We start from the raw sequence: 23,083 nt of genomic DNA, 5'->3' as shown, positions 1-23,083 counted from the left end.
ATGACAAGCTTTTTAAATTCTTGATCTGATATGTTGTCTAGATCTGCCTTGAGCAGTTCTGTGGCTGTGACTTCCTCCTGGAAGTTCTTCAGGGGAGAGTTTCTTCGTTTGGTCATTTTTGCTAGTTTTCTGTCTCTTGTCACCTTTAGAAAGCTTGTTGTGCTCTGCGCACCTATTAATATTTCTCTGTTAAAGGAGGCTTACTGACTGTCCAGGGCCTGTCTTTTCAGGAAATATTCTCTTAATGATGTATCTCCGTTTCTCTTGTGTGCCTGTGAGTATTTTATTTCCCTACTCTGAAATATTTGGGACTCGCCTTCTTGCACACTTTGGCTTGTTTCTTGGTGTAGTCCTAAGAAGGAAGACAGACTGACAAACACCGAGGGAACAGAAGCACACATACACACAGACAAATCAAACAAAGAAACACATTACAGGGGGGAAAGAAAAGAAAGAAAATGGGAGGGAAAGAGACAAAAAGAAGAGAAGAAGAGAAAATAAAAAGAAAAGAGAAAGAAGAAAAGAAAAAAATATAAAAGGGGGTCGGAGACAACAAAGGACAGTAGACTGTTTAAAAGTGTATGACCAGTTTAGGGGAGAGGTAAGGATGAGATACAGGAGAATATATCTGGGTTGCAAGAAGGTAAAAAAGTAAGGGAAAAAGGAGAAAGGAAAATAAGTAGTAAAATTTAAAAGAATTGAGTAAAGAAAAAGGAAAAAGAGGTAATAATGAGAAAGAAATAAGTACGAAACAAGTGAAGAAAAACTTTTTTTTTATATTAAAAAAAAAGCAGCAGCAGCTCCTCCTGGTGGATGGGCGTGGTTTGATGTGGTAGGTGTTGGAGGCTGTTCTCAGAGGCCCCACCCCTGCCTGAGGCCAAATGAGCAGCAGGAGGTGAAGTGCACACCTTCACAGACTCAATTGTGGAGTCCCCACCCCCAGCCAAGATTGTGATTGCAATGGGGGAATGGAAAAAAAAATAAAACTGAGTCTCTCTTGGTTTCTGATAGCTGTTGCTTAAGGCGCTGTGCTGCTGGAAATGAGCTGGGAGCTCCTGTAGTCTAAGCGCGCGCCCAGGCCTCCACCCGCCACCGACTCCTTGTAGGGGGTCGCGTAGGTGTGGGCCCTATTTTTTCCTGTGGGCACCCAGGATTTGCGCAGTCCATGCAGGGGGTGAGGTGCACCGTGGAAATGCGGTCCGTGGTCCTGTTCCTAAAACCAAGTTCGAATTGGTGGCTCCTGGTGCAGCCGCGGCCCCAGCAACTTCTCGCCGGGAAGTGTGCTCCCCTGTCTCTTCCCTTTGTCTCTTGGGCTCCGCGCGCTTCCCCCACGTTGGGCTGGGGATCTTGTCTCCCCTGCCCGTCCAAGCCTGGCATGTTTCAGATCTCCCCCTTTCGCCCTCACTCACTCAGGTATCCTTGAAGTTCTATTCTTTCTGGAGTCCGTATTTTCTCCTTCTGCTCTGGCAGATGAGAGTAGTGTCCTTCTCGGTTCGATAAATGGGGTGGACAGAGTTTACAGAGCTCCCTTCCTCTCCGCCATCTAGGCTCCTCCCCCTGACCCCGTGCTTTTTAAGCGAAGCCTGACCACCCGCAGAGTGTGCGTGTGATCTGAGCCGAGTCCCAGGTGCACGCACGCAGCCCCGTCTTGCAGGGACCCACAGGCGGGCAGTGGCCGCCCTGCACAGACCTGCTCTTCTGTTTCCTATGAGCATTTGCTTCTGGACTGACTAATGGGCTTCCCCACCTTCCCTATCCCAGCCGAATTCCGCAGCCTCCCCCTTCCCAACAATTCATCCCCGTAGTGCGGAGAACAAGAACTCAAGGGCACGTCCAAGGCCACATGAAGAATTTTGAGCGGCGCCTCTAGCTACCGCCCTTCCCGCCCGCCCCCTGGGTAACCCCTCAGTCTGTGTGAACTAAGAAGAGCAAAGACGCACCGCCTTGGTGAGAAGGGCTGTCTGCCATCACCGAGTCCTTAGCACCATGTCCAGTGCGTCGTTTATTCTACAAAATACCATAGCTGCATATTCTGTTTATTTGTTCTATGGGGTTTATACAGAAAGGAATCAGTGTTAAATACTTAGAGTTAGTTTTTCTTTACTTTAGGCTGAAAGCCAGTATTATATGATGCATTAAATAAATGGTTAGTGCCCTAACTGAAGGTGATTCTGTTGAGAAAAGTGCCTGATTACAGCCTTAGGATCTGTGGATGGTGCTCCCGTTTATCGGAGAACAGACGGCCCATGAGGATTCTGTTGTCTTTAAATGAGAGAGAGAGAGAATATAAAATATTCGCATATTTGTTCTCATATTACGTTTTTCTGGGAGGATAGAATTCCCAGACGCACACCTTAAATGTTTCATAAAGATTGCCAACTATGCTTGAAAAAGACAAAGCAAGTGACCGTCATCATGGATTGTGCATATAACAAGGAACATAATTTAAAGGACCTTTTGAAATGGGTGTGTGTTGGAATTGGAGTGTATAGTAGTGAACATGGATTTTATTATTTAAGGAAAAGCTTGATTCGCTGCCTGATGTAAATGGAATGAATTGATAGGTAAGAATTAGCTACTAACGGATGTAAAGTCATGTGAAGTCTTGGTGGTCTAACAAGAGAAAGAGTTAAGGTCTTCCATTCTTTTCTCCCAGAGGAGAGCCATAGGAAACCCTATTTTACCACCCCAGTAATGGCAGTGCCGCTGATGGTGCGCACTCCTAAGCGTCTGCCTTTGCCTCCCGCAGCTGTGGGTCTTGCTGCTTGCCAGGAACCGGCCCTCCCCAGCAACGGCATCAAAACAGGAGACCGGTACATGGTGAATGACGTCCTCTCCTTCCAGTGCGAACCCGGCTACACCCTGCAGGTATGCTCCTCTGGGGCTTTGGGGAAATGAGGGGAAAACGCAGCCGTCCTTGGCCAGCTTTGAGCAGGCGGCCAGTCCGTGCAGGCGGCCAGCGCTGGGGATTTGTACCCAGAGCCCGGATTTCGTTTCTCACTCTGGTAGTTGAGTCTCAGTAGCCGCAGGAGCCGGGTGAGCTGGTCATCTTAATTAGGATGTGCAGCGTCTCTTTCAGTGTGCACCCGGTGGCCCAGTGATGGGGTCGCTCTGGGCCGTGTGTCCACCCTGCTTTGTACCTGGGTCCCACGTTCAGCTGGGTGTGTCCCCTTCAATTCCTACTCCGTGCTAGGCACTGTGGTCCTCAGACTAGTGGTTGGCATCAGGTTCAAGAAACAGTGACCAGCGTTTATCACTTTTTATAATTTTATATAAAAATTTAGTAAACTTTTATAAGCTAACGTGTAGCAACATTAGTTATTTTTTCTGTTATTTTTTTATAGTCTAAACTGCAAATAAGCTTACTCACAAAATAGTTTCTGCTACTTAACACAATTATACGGCTCTTCGTGCCAACAGTATTAATCACCCAAGCCTGTATGTCACAAAGTCCGGCAGAAGTAGTTAAGCCTGGTTTTGTGTCTCCCCTTCAGTTACTTGGGCCGACAGAGGGTTCGGCACGCTTACCACAGCATCGCTGCCGGTCACCTTCCAGGGGACATGTTTAGTTCTGGTCTTTAACTGACGTAAACGAGCTTGAGGAAGCATCAGCAAAGAGTCTCCAGGGTCAGCAGTAAACGGTCACCACTGCATGTAACACGAGTCCCAGAGTGCGTTGGGGGGAGATATTTTGCAGAGCTGGGACGCAAACACCGAGCACCCCTGAGGACCCCCGGCGCCTCACCCGTGCTCATCCTGGCCAACCACAGAGCGTGGGAAGTAGGACGAGGAGGTGGGACCCCAGCCATGGGGTGAGAGAAGGGGGGGAACAGGAGAGCTGTGGGGCCACCTGGGGAGTCGGCGCCAGGCGTGGGTTTGGAGAACGCGTCCGCAGATGCCTAATGCCCCAGCAAGGGAGCAGCATCATTACAGTCATTACGAACAAACAGGCGTGTAGAGCGACCTTGGTGAAAACAGCTACAACCTACGGATGCTGGTGGCACTACCGTCACTGCCTTGACTCAGCGAGAAGGTGGGCAGACCCTTCCTTGCAAAGCAGGACGAGAGTTACTGAGGAGGCTTTCAGACACAGTCTACATCTGAGCAAGCTTTTAAACACGTAACTGACTCCTTAAGACAAGTCTTCTTTTTTTTTTAATTTCTTTATTTTGACAGCATGAGTGAGGGAGGGGCAGAGAGAGGGAGAGAGAGAATCCCAAGCAGGCTCTGGGCTGTCAGCACAGAGCCCGATCAGGAGCTCGAACCCACGAACCACGAGATCACGACGTGAGCTGAGATCAAGAGTCGGACACACCACTGGCTGCGCCACCCAGGCGCCCCCTTTAAGACAGATCTTAAACAACTTGAACGTCCCAGGGGCTTCATTTGGAGACACACGCAGGATAGTCTGACACACTGCTATTCCGCCTTTTCTGCTCACCTTGTCGATGAGCACAAACCCCAGCACACCAGCGCCTCCCTTCCTTCTGGGCCCTTGTCTTCCCTCCACCTGTTCATGGTGTCCCTTTGAGAACTCTCTCTTGAGCGACACCTCCGCAGCCCTCCAAGAGGAGCATGGCAGGGGCCTTTCTTAGAATGGACTGTGGCACATGAGGCCCGTGGACTTGCGTTGGCAGAGCACAGGGCACGGTTTTCCAAACGCAAACCGAGCTGTGCTGTCTACATGGCAGACAGGCTGATGCTCTGACCTCACGGGAGCGAGGGAGGGTCCTGAGTTTAACTGCTATCAGTGGACAAGAAATCTGCCACCACAGTCCTATATTTGGAATTACAACATGCGTAAACTATGTATCATTTATGTAATGATACCCGCTCCCTGGATCATTTGCACACAAAGGCGTGTGAATGTGTGTGCCTAGGGAGATTCCCGGACATGGCGCAAAGGTGCGATCACGTGACACGTTGAGAGGGAACCTGAATGCTTGTGGGCATGGGATTCCCGTCTTCCCCAGGCTTGTTTCAGAGTTCTTTGAAGGGATGAAAAAAGAAAATCCCCATTCCCAACTAGGAAATAAACAGAGTTCTATCTTGTTTTGGATCCACTGGAGACATTTGAGCTGGAATCACCAATCTAAAACATTGGGCACCTGCCTGGGTGGCTCAGTTGGGTAAGTGTCCTGCTCTTGATTTCCACTCAGGTCACAGTCTCAGTTTCATGAGTTCAAGCCCCACATCGAGCTGTGGGCTGACAGTGTGTAGTCTGCTTGACAGTCTTCCTCTCTCTCTGCGCCTCTTCTGCTCATTTCTTTCTCAAAATAATACGTACATAAATACGTAAATACATAAAGTAAAATGTTTGTGCCAGAATCAATAACAGAATATGACCCAGATTGGTAATAAATGAATCCTTTATTGGTAGCCATCAGTAAGTAGCTTCAAAGGCTTTTGCACTTTATGTCTATCCATAATTCAGGAAGAAATTTATTAAAGATAATTCAATGGATCAGAAAATGCATATACACGCAGCATGAACTTTAGCAGGAAATGTACTGCACAGAATTTCTTCTTTAAGAGTAAACACAGTCTCCTTTTGCTGTAATGACTTTTTAACATATCAGAAATATGAGGAAATGAGTTTTGTGGCAGATGAATCGAGTATGGAATGTTTCTGAGCTTAGGGAATCTGTTTGTTATCAATAATTGTTAACGCAGATGCCTGTTTGATGCATTCCCAACGTGGATGGGATTATTTATCATGAATTAAAGATTCGTTTTCAGCTGCCTCTGTACCAATCGTGGGAGGCAAATGGAAATGCACAGGATGCATACACATGGCAGATAAGGCCACTGAGTCACAGCGAGGAAAACAAAATAAAAACGAATAGTCTGCACGCAGAGGTGCCCCATTTACCACCTTCTCTTTTATTGAGAGAGAGATTTTAGCACAAACCTTTCAGGATTTAACCTGCTGCTGTTTGGTTTTTTAAACAGAAATAATAGGACTGGTATTCTTGAAGGCTGAAAGTTCAAAACTTCATATATTTAAAGGGTAAAGAGATGATGGCTGAGGAGGATTAAGTTTTTTGCAGCCACAATTATGCGATACTTTGTGAGGCTGTCTGATAATAAAATGAATAATAAATCTCCTTTTCGTCTGGTGAAGGAGGGACTGACCCCATTCTTTGTGGGACCATAAGGGGGATGTGGGTCGAATGTGAACTGTAAGCACGAAAGGCGACTTGGCAGGTGCCTCTTTATGCATATTGCTGGACTTACGCCTTCAAATCAACGCCGAGCATGTCCTAATCATGTGCAGCCTCCCAGTTACAGCCTCCCAGATCAACAGCTGTAGCTTGTGATGATTGAAAAGAAAAGGTGTTTATTTCCCAAGCCGTCTCGTTAAGCATCAGGAACGGACCATGTCGCAGACTGTTGAATGGAGCAATGCAAGATTTTGGTCTTTAGTGAAAGGAAACACAGAGATGATGGATTTTCATGTATCAGTGGAAGACATTTCACGACTTCTGACTTGTCATTCAATGAGAGAAGGACACCCACGGAAGGACAGAGATGCTCACGTGTGGTCGGTACCCACTCTCCTTCCAGTGACCGAGCACGTTTCCTTGTGTCTCACGCAGGGCCGTTCGCACATTTCCTGTATGCCGGGGACCGTCCGCCGTTGGAACTACCCGTCTCCCCTTTGCATCGGTAAGGACGAGCCTTCGGGCACCGCGTTGCGGGCACCTGTGCTGTCGCGAGGCAGTGGCCGTCTCCTTGAGCCCCTCCTTGGGGCTTCACACCGTGAAGGATGAAACTCCTTTCACAGCCATTGTTACTTACTAACACCATTGCGGGGTGCCGGGTGAGGGGGATTGAATTCATGTCTCCCCCACAGCAGTACTAGCCCAGCCCATGGGATCCGGCGTCAGACTGCTCGCTCAGGCTCTAAACCCAAATTACACGGGTATCAGAGGCCGGCGGCTTAATTATGAGAGGGAATGAGCACGGCAGGGCCGAACGTCCAGACGGTGTTCTCTGTCAGCCTTTAGGCCTCGGAAAGTCAAGTTTCCAGAAACAAAAGTCAGAAGCACAAATAAATGATGTGGAGTTGGAGGGGTGGTATCTCATAGGAGAAAGGGAGAGGTCCCCCGGCCCGCGGATGTTTTCTCTAGGACGGGGCGCAGCTGCCCCTTTAGGAAGCGCACGCCCACCCAGCATCATAGGGAGGAACGTGTGTGCCCTGGGGCCCAGCTGCGCCCGTGGGAGTCCCTATGATTCCCCGGGGGCAGCGGGTGGCTTCCATTCCCTCCTCTGTGGGAAGACCTTGAGTGTCAGGCCAGGTCCTGTGCTCTGTTCTTCAAGTCTGCAAGGTCCTCCCCCGCTCGGGCCTCAGGGCCGCCCACCGCCCACCAGCCAGAGACCTTTACTCGTGGCTCAGGTGACCACAGGGCCTTGTCCGGGGCCAACCTCACCTGTAAAACACAGCGTTGCCTGACCTGCACCCCCGATGCCTTCTTCACGCCCTGTGCCCCCTTCCCAGGTGGATGCCCTGATCATCACCTTGCTTGAATAATCCGATGTTAGCTCAGCTTCCGTCTCACTCACCAAATGGGGTTCTTTGCCCTTGTGGGCCTACGACCTAAATGCCCCCCAGTCCTGAGTCTCCCCTCCAAGGCCTCAGCTTTAGGCTGTTAGGCGTTTAGTGCCTCGTTGGCCCCTCCTGAGTGGTTGCCGTCCCTCTCCACAGGAGCCTGACCTACGGCCCCTGGTGTCGGAATCCTCCTGTGTTATTAGGGGAGCGAGTGTGTGCACCAGCCTGTGGTCCTGCACCGCTGTAGCTTCTCTGCGGGGGGGGCCTGCTAGTTCACAGCTCCAGGCGGCGCCCCTCCCCGGCCCCGCCCCTCCCCAGCCCCGCCCCCTGCACCTGTGCACCCCGCACCACCGCGGCCAGAGGCAAGGGAAGCAGCGGTACATCCCGTAGTTACTCGAACCCTCAACATTTTGTTCATCGTGGGGTTCGTTTGCTGTTGCTGTTGTTTGCATTACTTTTGATGTTTCCTAACATTGCACCAGCACAGCATTTGCGGATTCGGGCCCCTCCTTGCAGTTTGCCCCTGGGGCCTTGCCTCCCCCGACCCTGTCCAGGCTCCCACCCTCAGGCCAGGGAACAGCAGTAGCAGAAAGTCCTTTCTACAGCTTACACGACTCCGCTTTTCCTTGTGCGGCAGTGATGTGATTTCCTGTAACGTGAATCGCCCTCCCTACAATCCCAGGCCCTTAAAGGCAGAGCCAAGTGCCGCTCACCGCTATCCTGCTAGCGCGCTGGGCTCTCTGGAACTTTGATTCCTGAATGACCAGCCCCTGGTTGACTGTCGGACGGCGTGGATTATTATAGCAGTGACTGTGGTGCCTTGTTCTTAGTCCCTCTCCTGCTTCAACACGTGATGCTGCGCAGGGTGCACTCCGACCCCCTGGTCTCTAGAGCTACCTTCAGGCACCTTCATGTTGCATGTGGCCTTTCAGGAGTGAGTGTCAACTTTCCTGAATGAGTGCAGATGATTCTTAAGTTCACTTATTTTGAGAGAGAGAGAGAGAGAAAGTGGTAGGGGATGGGGATAGTGCCGAAAGGGGTGGGGGGAGAATCCCAAGCAGATTCCACACTGCTCGACTCGGGCCCAAACCCAGGAACCATGAGACCACGACCTGAGCTGAAACCCAGCATCAGACACAACCAGCTGAGCCCCCCAGGCACCCCAGAAGGCAGATGATTTTAAAGGGCACAGTGTTTCCTTAACAGCGTCCTCTGAGCCATTCCCACATTGTTCATGACCCGCTGGCCGAAAACGGTGACCGCTGAGGGTGTTTTTCCGGCGCCCACAGATCAAACAAGAGACTTACCCTCTGTTACATGTGTCTCTGCAAGCCTGGTTTTCCCACGGCTCCCACAAATCCTGGGCATTAAACAGTTTTCAGTGATACACAACTTCATCACCGGGAACGGGAAGCAGGTGCAGCGGGGCACAGAGGGGGAGAAGACAGAGCCGAACCTTCACAGCGGAGCGGGAGACGGCAGACAGCCCGATTCGGTCCTCGCAGCGTGTCTGCTCACAAGTGCCAGTGTCCCTGGTGGCCAATACCATTTCTTCCTGAAAGTGATTTCTCAGTAAGAATAAGTGTCTGTGTTCCAACGTCACCTAAAATGCTGAAGCTGTTTGTGTAGAGATTTGGCACCGGGCGTGAGCTGGACGGGAGAGGCAGGGTGGCGGGGACGGCCTCCTCCCTCCCTGCCTCTCCCCTGCAGAGCATCCATCTTCTATTTACCTGTGAAAGGAGAACCTTCCCTTCAACCCGAGACCTGAAATATTTGCAACTCTGGAATGACATCAGCTCACAACAGGTATTCAGTCACATGGCGCGTCATGCTGGCCCTCTGAGTTAGGCGAGAGTGTGGTTTGTTCACACACTTAACCTGGATGAGTCCAGTGTGATTGACTTTCATCTTTAACTTAGTATTAGCATGTCCCCGTCTTAGCGAAGGTCAGACATACATCAGCTTCCGTAACACCTGCTCGCTCCTAACTGCTTACAAGCTCTAGAGAAAGGTGTTTCTTTGGAAACCTCACAGACAACCCACAGCAAGTCTCAGAGTCGGATCTGAGAGACCAAAAGTTGCTTTTTTTTTTTTAGCTATTAGCTTCCGATTAATAAGATTTTAAGACTAGAAATCCATAGAGAGATAATCTTTTATTTATTAGCTCTTGGAAATCTCAAGTACTAATGAAGACCATTTATATCAAAACAGTTCTCTACAGGTTCCTGGGTGTCAAGCAGCACCCTGAGCGCCACTAGTACTAGCCATTCCGAGCATCACAACAAGCCCCAGACTGGCCACACTGTGGGCCGGGCCCTGCCTCCCAGCAGGCACTGTCCACACCACGGGGTGCCTCCAGCAGGGCCTGGCCTGTACCCTGGAGTAAAAACCCCCCATACAGTTACCAACATGGCGGGAATGTGCACCAAAGAAAATAAGTGAATCCAGTAAGATGCAAAACCCTGGCTACTTTATACCAGGAAACACCGTGGCCTTTGGAAATACTGTATTTGCCCTTGGCTCCCTAAACAGGCCATGTAGCTCTCATAAAGGGTCTGGTGTGAGGGAGTGTCCCCTGCAGGGGCAGGAAGTCAGGTCACCACACGGTGGTGGACCAGGAGGCCCTGGGAAAAAGGCTGAGTCGTGAGTGTGACAGTGAATACACAAAATAAGACAAGTCCATTGGGGGAGCTTGGAACATGTCACAAAGGAAAAAGATCGACATCATCTTTTGGGAGCTCTGTCTGCATCCCCGTCTTATGGCTTTCGTGGTTTTAGATAAACTTAATGAGGATTACGTTTAATGGTAACTAACTACTTGCAGAATTAGGTTGTCACCGTATGTTTGATTTACCCGATGTCTAGGCCTTGTCTCTGTCTCCCTGATGGTTGGCCATGGCAAACAAACTACTGATGGTGACTCTTGATGAAGATTGATGATGTCTGTTGGGAACTGTTGGTGATGACTGTTGACGGGGACTTCCACCGTCCAGCGCTAGGCCAGCTGCTTATGTGAGACTCTCAATCCTCAACAGAATGTGTACCTGGAGGGGCCCCTGGGTGACCCAGTCGGTTAAGCGTCCGACTTCGGCTCAGGTCATGATCTCCCGGTCCGTGAGTCCGAGGCTCGCTCTGGGCTCTGTGCTGACAGCTTGGAGCCTGGTAGGGATTCTCTCTCTCCCTCCCTTCCTGCCCCTTTCCTGCTCACACTCTGTCTCTCTCTGTCTCAAAACTAAACATTAAAATTTTTTTTAAAAAGAAGATATACATGGATATTTATATTTTCTAGTTCCTAACCTTTTTCTTTCATAAAACCTATGTTCAAAATCAAAAGGGTTTGTTTAAAAATGTCCCCTGTACTTCACATTTGTCTTGGTGTCCCTGTCATGGATTTGGCATTTCCGTGACCATTTTCCCTGTGCTTGGACATCCATACATACTCTCCTTGCTCGCCGAGTGCACTCAGGAGATCACTGCTCAGTATATTCGGGGTCCGCTCGGGGCCCCCACATGCCTTCACCAGAACTGACAGACTTATGGGTGACATGCACCTGCCACCTCGAGTTCCGCACCCTGGCTTCTCCCACCAGGAAGCCACCCCGACACTCACACTCTGAACAGCAAAGTTCACATTCAGGGTTTTGCTGGAATTATTCCCTCATCCCACAAAACCACAGTATTTAATTTTTTTCAACCTACATCTTTAATCACTTGTACAGTGTTGAAACCAAGGTTACGATTCCCTAGCTTGGGTGATTATCATATTCACTAGACGGGGTTTGTTAAGACTTTAGATTTTTCCCCTATCAACTGTATCCTCGACACATAAAATTTTTCTATGTTGGTGATTAAAAAGATGAAACAGTCCTCCGCATGGGTCCTGAGAGCTCTCTGAAAGAAGGCCTTCCACAAACAGCTTTGCCTACTGAGAACACCGTTAGAATAGCAATAATGCTTTTTAATGTGACTTCCTGGAAAGAAGTGACATTAAATAAAGCATTTGCATTATTGCTTTGAAATATAAGAAATTGCCATCTTAATAGTCACAAATGGTCAAGGATTAGAATTTCATCAGCTTCAACATATATCATTTGACAAGTGTGTTATAAATCAGTGTTTCTAGTCACACGTCAGCTAGGGTAGCATAAAATGTGAGTGACGGAGGGCAGGCCAGATGTGGGAGCTCACGTTCACAACCCGTGATGACGATGGATGGAAGGGTTCTTGAGGAGAAGGTGGGTTCACTGAGCTGCGCCCCAAAAGGGAAAACAATTCCAAAGGAAGTGCGCGCAGGTCAAAACCTTGATTCCGGAGCCAGACAGAGCTGGCCTAGTACTCTGGCTGCGTTGCTTAGGCAAATTTCTTCATCTCTTGAGGCTTGGTTTCCTTATATGTAAAATGGGTAATGATACCAACTTTGTCGGGGTTTATGAGAGTTAACTTCTGCAGTGCATTTACTCAGCCTGGTGAGTGGCACATAGTGAATAAAGAGTAACTAATGCCACCACTCAGTGGACACCTGACTGACATGCATGGAACTGCACAGTACCTGACCTTCACTCCCCTCTCCTGTGCCTCCATGTACCAGAATAGATACGTCTGGAAAAACCGTCTTTGTTCTTAAATAGCTGATGCGCAGGAGGGAGGACCAGACGCGTGAGTAACTAGAATACATTGCACGGTGCGTGTGCTGTGGTCAAGGGCGAATCCACTTCTTGCTCACACTAGCACCGTCCCACAGAGCGGCGGGGATTCCGTCCCCTGGCCAGAGAGCCACGACCCCGCACTGAGTACCCTTGTCGCTTTGCAGCCACCTGCGGAGGGACGCTGAGCAGCATGGGGGGCGTGGTGTTGAGCCCAGGCTTTCCGGGCGCCTACCCCAACAACCTGGACTGCACCTGGAAGATCGAGCTGCCCATTGGCTACGGTAAGTGAAAGTTTTTTGTTTCTTTTTAATTCCTAAAATTTCAACTTTGTAATTCCTATCTTGGAAAGAATTCAGCTGAATAATAATTAAAAAATAATGTGCCCTATTCTGTTGACATAACTGTCTTTAATTGAAAGTGGCTTGCAGATTTAAATAAAGCTTTGGCAGAGTAACTTCAAGAACAGAAAGTTATTAAAAAATCAATTCAGCCATGCAGTTCTTTGCAAGGCAAATTAAATTAGATGGATGGTGATATAGTAGACGCACGAGGTCTGTGTCGCATTCCTAATTCAATTATCCCTCTCCTTCTTCATAATACCACCTTTTAGGACCTATTTCGAGAATTTAATAACACTTGTTGTTTCTTTGGAACAATTTTTAAGACTTTTTCAGGTTGCGACACACTTTATTACTGTTTCATAAATTTTTGTAATTATGTATTGCTTTGGTTTTGGTTTATGAAAATGGCTTCTTGTAAGATTTAGTTATGAACTTTCAGGGTATGCGCCTTAAATAATTCATAACTTTAATTGTTATGTGCAGTAAAATCTCATGATGGCTTTTTCCAGAAATGCACGGGTTTGTGAAATTTTGATTCCCCATCTTGCCTCTCCGTGTCTGCGCCATGATTTCCTTCACATTTGAATTCATTACTTTGGGTTTCCCCGCCTGCGAGTCTTCTCGGAGCACACACGGATAGGCGTTCCAGATCGGGTCCTCATGGAGTGTCCTCACGTCTGGTCATGGAGGACATCTCCTAAGTGAAATGGGAGTTGGACGATGAATGAGCGTACTTTTTATTAGGTCTTCAAAGCTTCGGCTTAAGAACCGGGCGCAGGACAGAATGGCAACAGTAATGTGGACTATGGAGGAAGGAGGGGGCCACTTGCTCAGCAGAGGGGAGGCAGGAGGAGTCCCGGGCAGGGGCACCTGGTGGCCACCGGTCAGGTGTGCGAGCACGGACATGCTGCGCCAGACCCTGCGTGTCACCCCAGGGAGAGGGGAGTGTGGGAGGGCGCCCCCACTGGGGAGAACTCAGGGGGGCTCATGTCCACTGAGGCCCTTAAGGGGCCAGCACAGGGGAGGGGACAGGGAAGGGGAGAGACCACAAAAGGTTACAGGGGCTGTTTCTTCCAGGTCTTTTAGTTTCGCTTTGGTTTTTAGATCATAAGCGCTCTGAGCTCAGGGAATGTGCTTTACCACTGTTAGCTCACTTACTCTCCAAAGGCGGGTCTGTTTTCCTGGCTCTGGGATCCGAGGACATGGATGTGGTTCATACGGTCTTTGAGTCAGGAGGTGGAGGTGGATCAGACAGATCCAGCAGGTCCAGGCCCGGCAGCGCTGAGCTGGTGTGGCACGGTCTCTGCAAGTGGGAGCTGCGCCTTCTCACCTCAAGACGGAAGGGGCCACGGAGGCTCAGGGGGGGCACCTACCGGACCAGGTCAGGGGGACTAGGGCCCAGGGCGTGGCAGGTCCCACGGAGAACAAGCAACAGCCGACAGAGAAGCCAGCCGGGGCTTTATTATCATTCCAAGTAGTTCCCACTTTCCTTCCAAATCTCATTAGAAATACATTATTCATGACTGGATATAAATATTGTATTAACTTATTTTCCCAATTTGACCATTCTGTGATTGAAAAGGTTACTGTTTGGCATTTTTCCTTATGCTGCTCATGCGTAAGCCAGCATGAAAGATAATAATTCAGGGGGAAAAATCAGTCAGGTTGGCTGACTTTATGATCATGATCTATGAACCCAAAGAAAATATTTTTTTAAATATATAGTTTATTGTCAAGTTGGTTTCCATACAACACCCAGTGCTCTTCCCCACAAGTGCCCTCCTCCATGCCCATCACCCCCTCCCCCTCCCCCTTCAGCCCTCCGTTCGTTTTCAGTATTCAAGAGTCTCTCATGATTTGCCTCCCTCCCTCTCCCTGACTCTCTCTCCCCCTTCCCCTCCCCATGGTCCTCTGTTAGGTTTCTCCTGTTAGACCTATGAGTGCAAACATATGGTATCTGTCCTTCTCTGCCTGAGAAAATATTTATTTGAAGAAAGACCAAAATGAGAAAAAAGATTTATGAGATGTTATAATTAAATTAAGTTTTTAAAATATTTAATACTGCATAGTTTTGGGTTTTGAAAGAATCTTGAAGGGAAGGCAAAAAGAAACTTTGTGTCTTAAATCCTAAATACAAACAAAATAGTATCACTATCCCTAGATTTTTAGAACAATGTAATTGTGCTTCAGGGTACAGTTGAATCTTGAATAATCTAGAGGTCAGCGGGGCTGACCCTGCATAGTCGAAAAGCCAATGTGACCTGATTCCACAAAAACTTAATAATAACGTACTATTGATCAGAAGCCTATTGATAACATGAACACATATGGTATATGTTATATTTTATATTATATACTACATTCCTATTATAAGATGAGCTAGAGAAAAGAAGAGATCATTGGGAAATTTTTAAGAAAGAGAGAATACCCTTAGAGTTCTGTGCTGTAAGAAAGAAAATCTGCATAGAAATAGACCCACACAGTTCAAGCCCGTGTTGTGCACGAATCAACTATACATTGCAGATTAAGTGTAACGCCCTGGGTTTACCTGTGATAAATTCTGGAATCTCTAAATCCCCTTCTAAGAATGAAGTTACAGATTCAGAGAAAAGGCTGTGCGTGGTGGCAGGTCCTTTGGCGGTGAGTGTTGGGGCTCCTCCGTCCCTGCTAGAGATGCCTTCGGAGGCTACAAAATTACAGAGCATTCTGCTGATGCCGGGGAAAACTTTGTAGCCTAGCTTTCCACCCCACGCGAGAGTTTTGAAACTCCTTAAGTCAATTAGTTTGATCTATTTCTGGTCTCCTTTGATCTCTGCCTCTCCTCCTCGCTGTGGCACGGCTCAAAGTGCCGCCTCTCCTCTTGTTCTCAAAAACACACACATGAGCTCACGTTTTCAGCTGCATGTGACGTATTTTCACCCCGGGCATCTGAAGGCGGCAGACTCCGTTCAAGTTCAGATTCCTCACCTTATTCCTTCCCTTTGCCAGTTTATTCCGGATCGATTGTCTTGTCTCAGTCCCGGTGGGTACGTGCGGCACCGCCCTTACTGGCCGCCCCCCTCCGTCTTCCCTCAGCTGTGCGTTCCTCCTGGGATGTCCCAGGCCACAGGCAAACCTCACCTCACTACCTTGGAAATCGTGAGATAGCAAGTTTGGGGCTGAGACCCAGGAATATGCAATTTTGTGTTAAACACTCTGGAAGTTTCTTATTTAAAAAAACAGGTAGGAACATGGCAAAGATGATTATCATACCCCTTAATGATAATTTCTCCCCTCTTTTTAAAAATGTTTTTCTATTTTTGAGAGAGACAGACAGACAGACAGGACATGCAGGGAGGGGCGGAGAGAGGCGATAGAGAATCTCCACACTGTCAGCACAGAGCCAGACTCGGGACTTAATCCCACGAACCATGAGGTCGTGAGCAAGTCGGGATCCAGAGTCAGAAGCTGAACCGACTGCGCCCCGAGGGCCCCTTCATTGCTTCCCCCTTCATGTCCCATACTGTGTCCTGTTAGCGGCATGTCTTAGGATGATCCTGGAACCCCTGGAATCACCACCCAGGACCCAGCTGCTGTTTCCCAGTGGGACGGGGCGGGGGGGCTGGGAAGACAGGCTTCTGTGGGGGTCACAGGACCTTCTGCCCTTACAGTGATCTTGGCAGACAAGTTGGAAAATAGGGTAAGAGGCACTTCCTCCCTGAAGGGATAACGAGACGGGCGTTTACATCCGCAGGTGCAGGGGCTGCGGGGCTCCTCCACGTGAGCGTGCACACCGGCATGTTGTTGGCGCCGCTCCTGCCTCTCCCTGCCCGGGGCTCCCGCCCCAGCGGCTGCCTCTGTGCGTGTGCTGGGGGATGAGCGGCCCCCAGCCCTTCTCTGCCTGAGGTGTGGGAAACCGTTTCCTTTTCTTTTTTTATTTTTTTTCCATTTTTTAAATTGATTTTTTGAGAGACAGAGACAGCATGAACAGGGGAGGGGCAGAGAGAGAGGGAGACACAGAATCCGAAGCAGATCCATGCTCTGAGCTATCAGCACAGAACCTGACGCAGGGCCCAAACCCACGAACCATGAGATCATGACCTGAGCCGAAGCCAGACGCTCAACCGACTGAGCCACCCAGGCATCCCTGGGAAGCCATTTTCAACAGCACAGGCTGTAGGGTCGCTGGGAAGTTGGTCAAGAAACGGGCCCTGGGGGAAGCACGCGCACGTAAGACCCCAGGATACGGCCAGACTCATTGTGACCATGCAGTTGGGCCTGGGACACCAAATGCCACGGAAAGTGACCGCCAAGCCCAGTGCTCCTGAAACTTCGCTGTGCACAAGATCACGGTGGGAGTCGCGTTGTGACCATGGTGTTCTTGTGGCTCGCCCCGCAGTGTCTGTCCCCGCACTGCTGGCCACGCAGGGAGAAGGACCCGGCGGGGTTTTGGTCCAGCCCCTCTGGTGCTTTGGGTGATGGAGTCACAGGTTTTAGGAAACGCTTCTTCAGGCTGGGAGAGTCCACGTGGAAATGAAGATGAGAAATGCACAAATATATTTTTCATAAGATTCTCATAAATGTTATTTTCAGTATAAATTGCTTTACCTAAAAGTGTGGAAATTAAGCGGCTTTGACACAATGGAAGTAGAGATAGAATATTTGAGTATGAAACCGGATGATAAATCAGAACTTTAACATGAATTACAAAAAAGGAGGAAAATCGCTACTGTTATTCCAGAGTTTTCTTAAAAGCAAGTTCCATTTCCAACTTTTAAGGGCAGTGCTCTCATTTCCTTAAAGGCTGCCTCTCTCCAGGATCCGCACGTGCACTCCTGCAGTCTCGATTTCCAGCCTCGGTGCTCAGCTGCTCGGGGTTAGTGCCTGAGGTGCTGGCGAACACACGGGGACCCTGTCCCCCGGCGGCCCGGAGGGGACGCCGGGCCAGAACCTGACATCGCTGCGTCTCGTGACGAGTTTCACTCGTGGAGGGTGTCCCTGGGCGTTTGGAGTATTTCCACACCACTGGATTGGTGACTGGACGGGCCGAGAGGTTCTCCCGTCCCTGAGTTAAGCAGCTACGAGCTTAGTCAAATAATTCTTTCGAGTGTCTCACTTCTTCCCGCAGCCTATGGTCAGTCGATAATTTAATTAAACAGACAAAATGGCCAGCTGCTTGGGCAGCATGTGGAAACCACCTTGTCTCGTGTTGCTAATCATCCGTCCCGGTGACATCAGCCTCCTGCACCCAGACTCAGGGAGAGAACACGGCCGGAGAGGTGAGGGGGACCGTGAGCATCGCGGGTGCTCACGTTTGGGGGCTCCCAGTGCAGTCGCGTAGAAAGCTTAGCTCCGGGGCGCCTGGGTGGCTCAGTCAGTTAAGCCTCTGACTTCGGCTCAGGTCAGATCTCACGTTCGTGGGTTCGAGCCCCGCGTCGGGCTCTGTGCTGACAGCTAGCTCAGAGCCTGGAGCCTGCTTCCGGTTCTGTGTCCCCTTCTCTCTCTGACCCTTCCCCTCTCATGCTCTGTCTCTCTCTGTATCAAAAATAAATAAAACATTTAAAAAAAGAAAAAAAGAAAGCTTAGCTCCACCAGTCCCTGGGGCTGTGAATGGACACAAGTCACCAACCATGTTTTTGAACTTCACCCCTTACCTTTAAAATAAATATGATAAAGCATCTCAGGGCTGTTCTGAAAACGCAGATGCCTGATACAAAGCAGGCTTTATTCGACTGTTAGCTGCTGTTAGTTACACAGCCAAAGGCTCTAATGATTCTTGTGCTATTTTCTTTGTCTTTTGCAGATTTTGGTTGATATTTTGTGTTGCTTTCGCACAGGCCCAATTGACACAGAATTTCTCTGTGTTCTTGAAATTTTTTAAAGGCATCATCAACAAAAATACAACCATGCTTTTTTTCTTTCCTTATCTTTGTCTTTTCTGTTTAAAAACCACAGCACCAACTTGGCATACCACGCTGCCCAAAATGACCACGGCTTTGACCATCTAGGAGCGTGTGTTGGGGGGGGCTACAAAGGGTACTTAAGATTCACTCTTGCCATGCATTTATTATGCACAGAAGATGCTAACTAGTGGACTTGATTTTCACAAGGTCTATCAACTAAAACCCCGGAGGTTTAACTCAGAAGCCATGGTCACATTACTATTTAAAGTTTTGTCAAATCCAAAGTCAGAAATTCTTTGTGCAGGTCACTTTTACTGATACTTAATTTTCAGTGTGAATGATAATCGGATGAGCCCAGTGATAATGTGCTCTGTAATCGCCACCAAACGGACGTTCAGATTGATTTTCTTGTAATAACACATTTTTTCAGCGTTTCATAAGATAATAAAGGGAGCTAGGCTGTGTTTATTTCAATCCCTTCATTTTGGCTTTATGATGTCAAACTGGACACAAGTCACTGAAAATTAGATAGCTAAATAATTCCATTTTAAACCAGATTAGAACTGAGCTCTGTTCTGTCCCATTTCCTGATGGGTATTGGGTGGTTTGATGTGTGGCTGGACACTTTATCCTGCTCAAAATGCTATTTTTTTCATGAAATCATAATTGCCGTAATTCTGTCCCATTTCAAGTTTAATTCCAAGTCGGTGAAAGACTACGCCCACTGTTTCCTTCACTTTGAGAGATCGGCCATCTTTCAGTTATTTTTACCCCTTGATCTGCCTGCTGGCTTTCATTTCTTCCTTGACTGAGTCATTCGGTGAATTTCAAAGCGTATCTGCAGATAAACGCATCTGAGTTCCGCATGTGAGCGTCTCAAGTGAGCATATTTTAAGCCACTTCCCTGCTGTTTGACTTGATACCCAAGTCACCAGTGCGTTCAGCAGCGTCTCGTCTTGCCTAGTTTCCCACGCTGTGCCGCACGTTGGGGCATAAAGAGAGAGGTCCGTGGTTCATCCACTGTTTGGGGTCATCCTCGTGGTGACAAATGTGGTGGGTGTTCGCGAGCTGCCGCCGACCACAGCGGTCAGTGGCCCCGAGCTAGTCACATGTGCACCCAGAAAAAGGATCTGTTAGTACGGTTTCATTATTGGTATCAAAACCCTCTTTTATCAGATCCGTGGGCCATGACGAAAAAGAAGACTGTGTCTCTAACTGAACAATGAACAGGTGAGGGACTAAATCCAGTACTGATGATGGTCAGAGCTCGGCTGCCCCGGTCATGTGGACACAGAAGCTCAGAATTAGGACTAAGGGAGCCACTGGTCCTTCCCTCCTCCCTCCCTCCTTCTCTCTCTTTCCATCTCTCTCAATCCCTCTTTTTTTCCTGCTGCCAAATTTCCTTGGACCAGCACATTTGCTAACATTTAGAAAAAAAAATAAATACCTCATTGATGGTTCTTCAACAAAGAGAAATATTTGACATTTTAAACTATTTACAGAAATGTTTTAAATTGATGGTGTTGCTCCATACTTCTGTATGACGTGGCCTTGGGACAGCCCCGCCAAGGGCCGACTGGGGCCACCCTCCCCGACGGCTCAGGTGCTGCTAGCTACTAGACCCAGCCTGCGTCTCATGGAGGCAGTTACTTGTTCTAAACCAGCTCTGAGGCTTGGTTGACAGGTTCAAGATCTTTCCCCTCAGACAAGATTTTCCTCCTGCCTTTTGCTTGCTCAGCTCCTTCCTGAAGTTTCCTACTCTTTTTTTTTTTCCCCCTCCGGTAATCTCTACATCCAACGTGGGGCTTGAACTCACGACTCTGAGATCCGAGAGTCACATGCTCTCCTGATTAAGCCAGCTAGGCACCCCTGCAGTTTCCCACATTCTATCCTTTCCTTCCTTCGTCTTTCAGTCAAGGTGGAACAAATGCAACGTGATCTTGTCCAATAAGAACAGGGGTATTTCCCGCTTCCTGAGGTGGTTGATTCCTGTACAACTTGTTTGCTAAACCAGGAAAGTGAGCGCTTTGTCCCTGAGACTCGGGTGTCAGTCTGACTCTGCCTGTCCTGGGCTACACCGCACATAGCACCTAACATCTCTGAGTCACATTCTGATGATACCAATGAGGACTTGCTGGGTGATGGTGAGGGAAGTGTCGGTCGGTAACACGGAGCTTCCCCTTGGGAGATGGCCTCACCCTTGTGGCCAGAGAGGGCCACTACTTACTCTTCTGGGCCTCCTCACAAAGCTCTTTCCTGGGAAGACTTCCTATTTATGGAGTGTCTGTGTATCTCTTTCCTACTTTACTTGAGCTTTTCTTGTTCCCTTTTCACTGGATTCTGCCTTCGGTAACTATTTCCCATCAATACCCAAGTAGATGTGTTTGCTCGAAATGTTCTCTGCCTTTACACCAGGTAAGGCCACCGGTTGTCTTCGGTTTTCCAAGCCAGCAACCACGTGTCACATATAGTAGATGACAAGCAAAAACAAAGCTCCTCCTGTCTGTCAAGAGCAGATGAGTCGTAACACAAGGGGAAGCTGTGCTTCTGTGTGGGTACAGTAGTCTGTGATGGCCACTGGAGTTCTCAGTGTTGGCTGTCCACATGGATTTCTGTGAGCGCAAAAGTCTTTGGAGTTCCATAGAAACTACTTAAGTGCCTGAAAATATTTCAGACGTAGGAGTCAAATCGATTTTCAAAAATGGCACAGTCATAGCAAATAAGTCTAAATGTTTCTGAGTTTGATTTCCTTTATCTGGTACATAGATCGATAGGATCCCAGTGACATTGGTCACTTGGACAGTCTTTTGGTGCGTGACCGTGCCAGGGTATTAGATTGACGTGTGGAAGTTACCGTCCGGGTTACGTTGGGTTTCTTGCAAAAATCAGTAATTGGCTTTGCGTACATAATGCAATATGATTGAAATAATCACTTGCTAAACTAGCCAATCTCTTGTGCGCTCGTCCGACCATCCATTGAAAAGCCACTTTGAAAGGCTCTTGCATTTTTTTAAAGACCCATTTTGGCTTTTTTCTTAAATTAGCTTATGGATGACTCAACATACGATTACAGCCTTGCGTTTATGGCGTCGTCATTGTAAACAGACCGAATCATTGCCGTCCTAGTGAGTACCAGTCATCGCTCCAAGGATTCCGCCTGACTGTGTGTGTGATAGAGTGCGGGTCACTGTGTTTGACAGAGAAGTGGACTTGGAGGCGTGAATTACATGAACGAGGGTTACACAGCCAGTAGAGGGCGCAGGTGACGTTGAACCAGGCGCGTTCTAGCCCAGGCTTGCCCCAGCCCCGGGGATGGCGGTGGGTTCCGCCTCCTGGAGGGTCCTGTGCGGGGACACCTGTGCAGCTGTCCTCACTTGGGGACACAGGGCTCTTCTGCATTCTGATAGTCACTCTCTTTACTTCGGCCTGTTTTTTCACAGGGGCGCACATTCAGTTTCTGAACTTTTCTACCGAAGCGAATCACGACTACCTTGAGATTCAGAACGGGCCGCACCACAGCAGCCCCCTGATCGGGCAGTTCAGCGGCTCGGAGCCCCCCGCCGCCCTGCTCAGCACCACGCACGAAACGCTCATCCACTTCTACAGCGACCACTCCCAGAACCGGCAAGGGTTCAAACTCGCCTACCAAGGTGAGGGGTCGGCGAGCATCCACATCTACCCCCTTTGGGTGTCAACTCCACTGAGATGGCAGCGTCCCAGCTCGGGAGGGGCATGGAGAGGCGGGGCCTGACTGGGGACGGACCTGGGGCCGCACACCCAGCGCGCACGGGGCAGCGGTGTAGACGGGAGCAGGGCCGCCCCGCCTGTCCGCCCTGCCACGGCCCACGTCACCCTCCCTGCTTGTCACTGTACCCGGAGCCGCGGCCCACCTCCCAGGCCGAGCGGCGGTCCGGCCACAGCGAGGCAGGGGAGCCTCCCTCGCCCTGGCGGTGGTCAGAGCTCGAGAATAGTGGCTAAACGTGTTACTCGAGTCATTGCCAATTATGCCAGGAACAATCAGCCACTGAATGAGCTTTTTCTTTTTTTTAAACTGTCTGAATATGAGACTTTAGGACAAGTTTGAGTCCAGCCTTATCCAGCCATTTTTGGGATGAGGAAAAGTTCCGAATTTTCGTTTCCTGCCGGATCATTTAGCTGGCCTCTCCAGGTCATTCAGCTCCTGGTCACATGTAGCTGAAAATGTCAAAACAAGGGCTTTTCTTTCTTTTTTTTTTTTTTAACTTAATTAAATTACTTGCTTTCTTTAATTTCATCGACTGCCTTTGAAATTTATGGCTTTACTGTTTTCTTACAGATGAGAGCATTTTATGTGGAAGTTTTAGACGTGGGTGCTCAAGGTGTTGCTTGGTGTTCCTCCTTCTGAGGCTGAGCATCACCAGCCCCTGTATCTAGAATGAAACGCAGAACAACTTCAGACTTAGTGGTGGGACCTTTATCTGACAGGATTACTTACCATACTCTGACCGCAAGATCAGTGCTGCTCTGAGGGGCGGAGGAGGGGTCTCCTCTGCAGAGGGGAGCGGCCAGGCCATGGGGACACTGGGCTTGGGGAAGCGGGGGGGGGGGGGGGGGGGGGGGGGGGGGGGGGGGGGGGGGGGGGGGGGGGGGGGGGGGGGGGGGGGGGGGGGGGGGGGGGGGGGG

At 49.2% G+C, this 23,083-nt stretch overlaps 1 protein-coding gene across 1 annotated transcript in view; it reads left to right on the top strand.

The window, feature by feature from the left end:
* The window catches only part of CSMD1 (CUB and Sushi multiple domains 1), a 1,512,254-nt gene that overhangs the window by 1,332,605 nt on the left and 156,566 nt on the right, over positions 1-23,083 (top strand). The window contains exons 53-56 of the mRNA XM_029933196.1: positions 2,750-2,868; positions 6,600-6,669; positions 12,363-12,479; positions 21,862-22,071. Of these exons, the coding sequence (XP_029789056.1) occupies positions 2,750-2,868; positions 6,600-6,669; positions 12,363-12,479; positions 21,862-22,071 (516 nt within the window). The remainder of the gene's footprint in view (positions 1-2,749; positions 2,869-6,599; positions 6,670-12,362; positions 12,480-21,861; positions 22,072-23,083) is intronic.

Source organism: Suricata suricatta, chromosome 1 (genome assembly GCF_006229205.1).
Source record: "Suricata suricatta isolate VVHF042 chromosome 1, meerkat_22Aug2017_6uvM2_HiC, whole genome shotgun sequence".
Taxonomy (NCBI): Eukaryota; Metazoa; Chordata; class Mammalia; order Carnivora; family Herpestidae; genus Suricata; species Suricata suricatta.
This window is presented reverse-complemented; position numbering and strand designations above follow the sequence as displayed.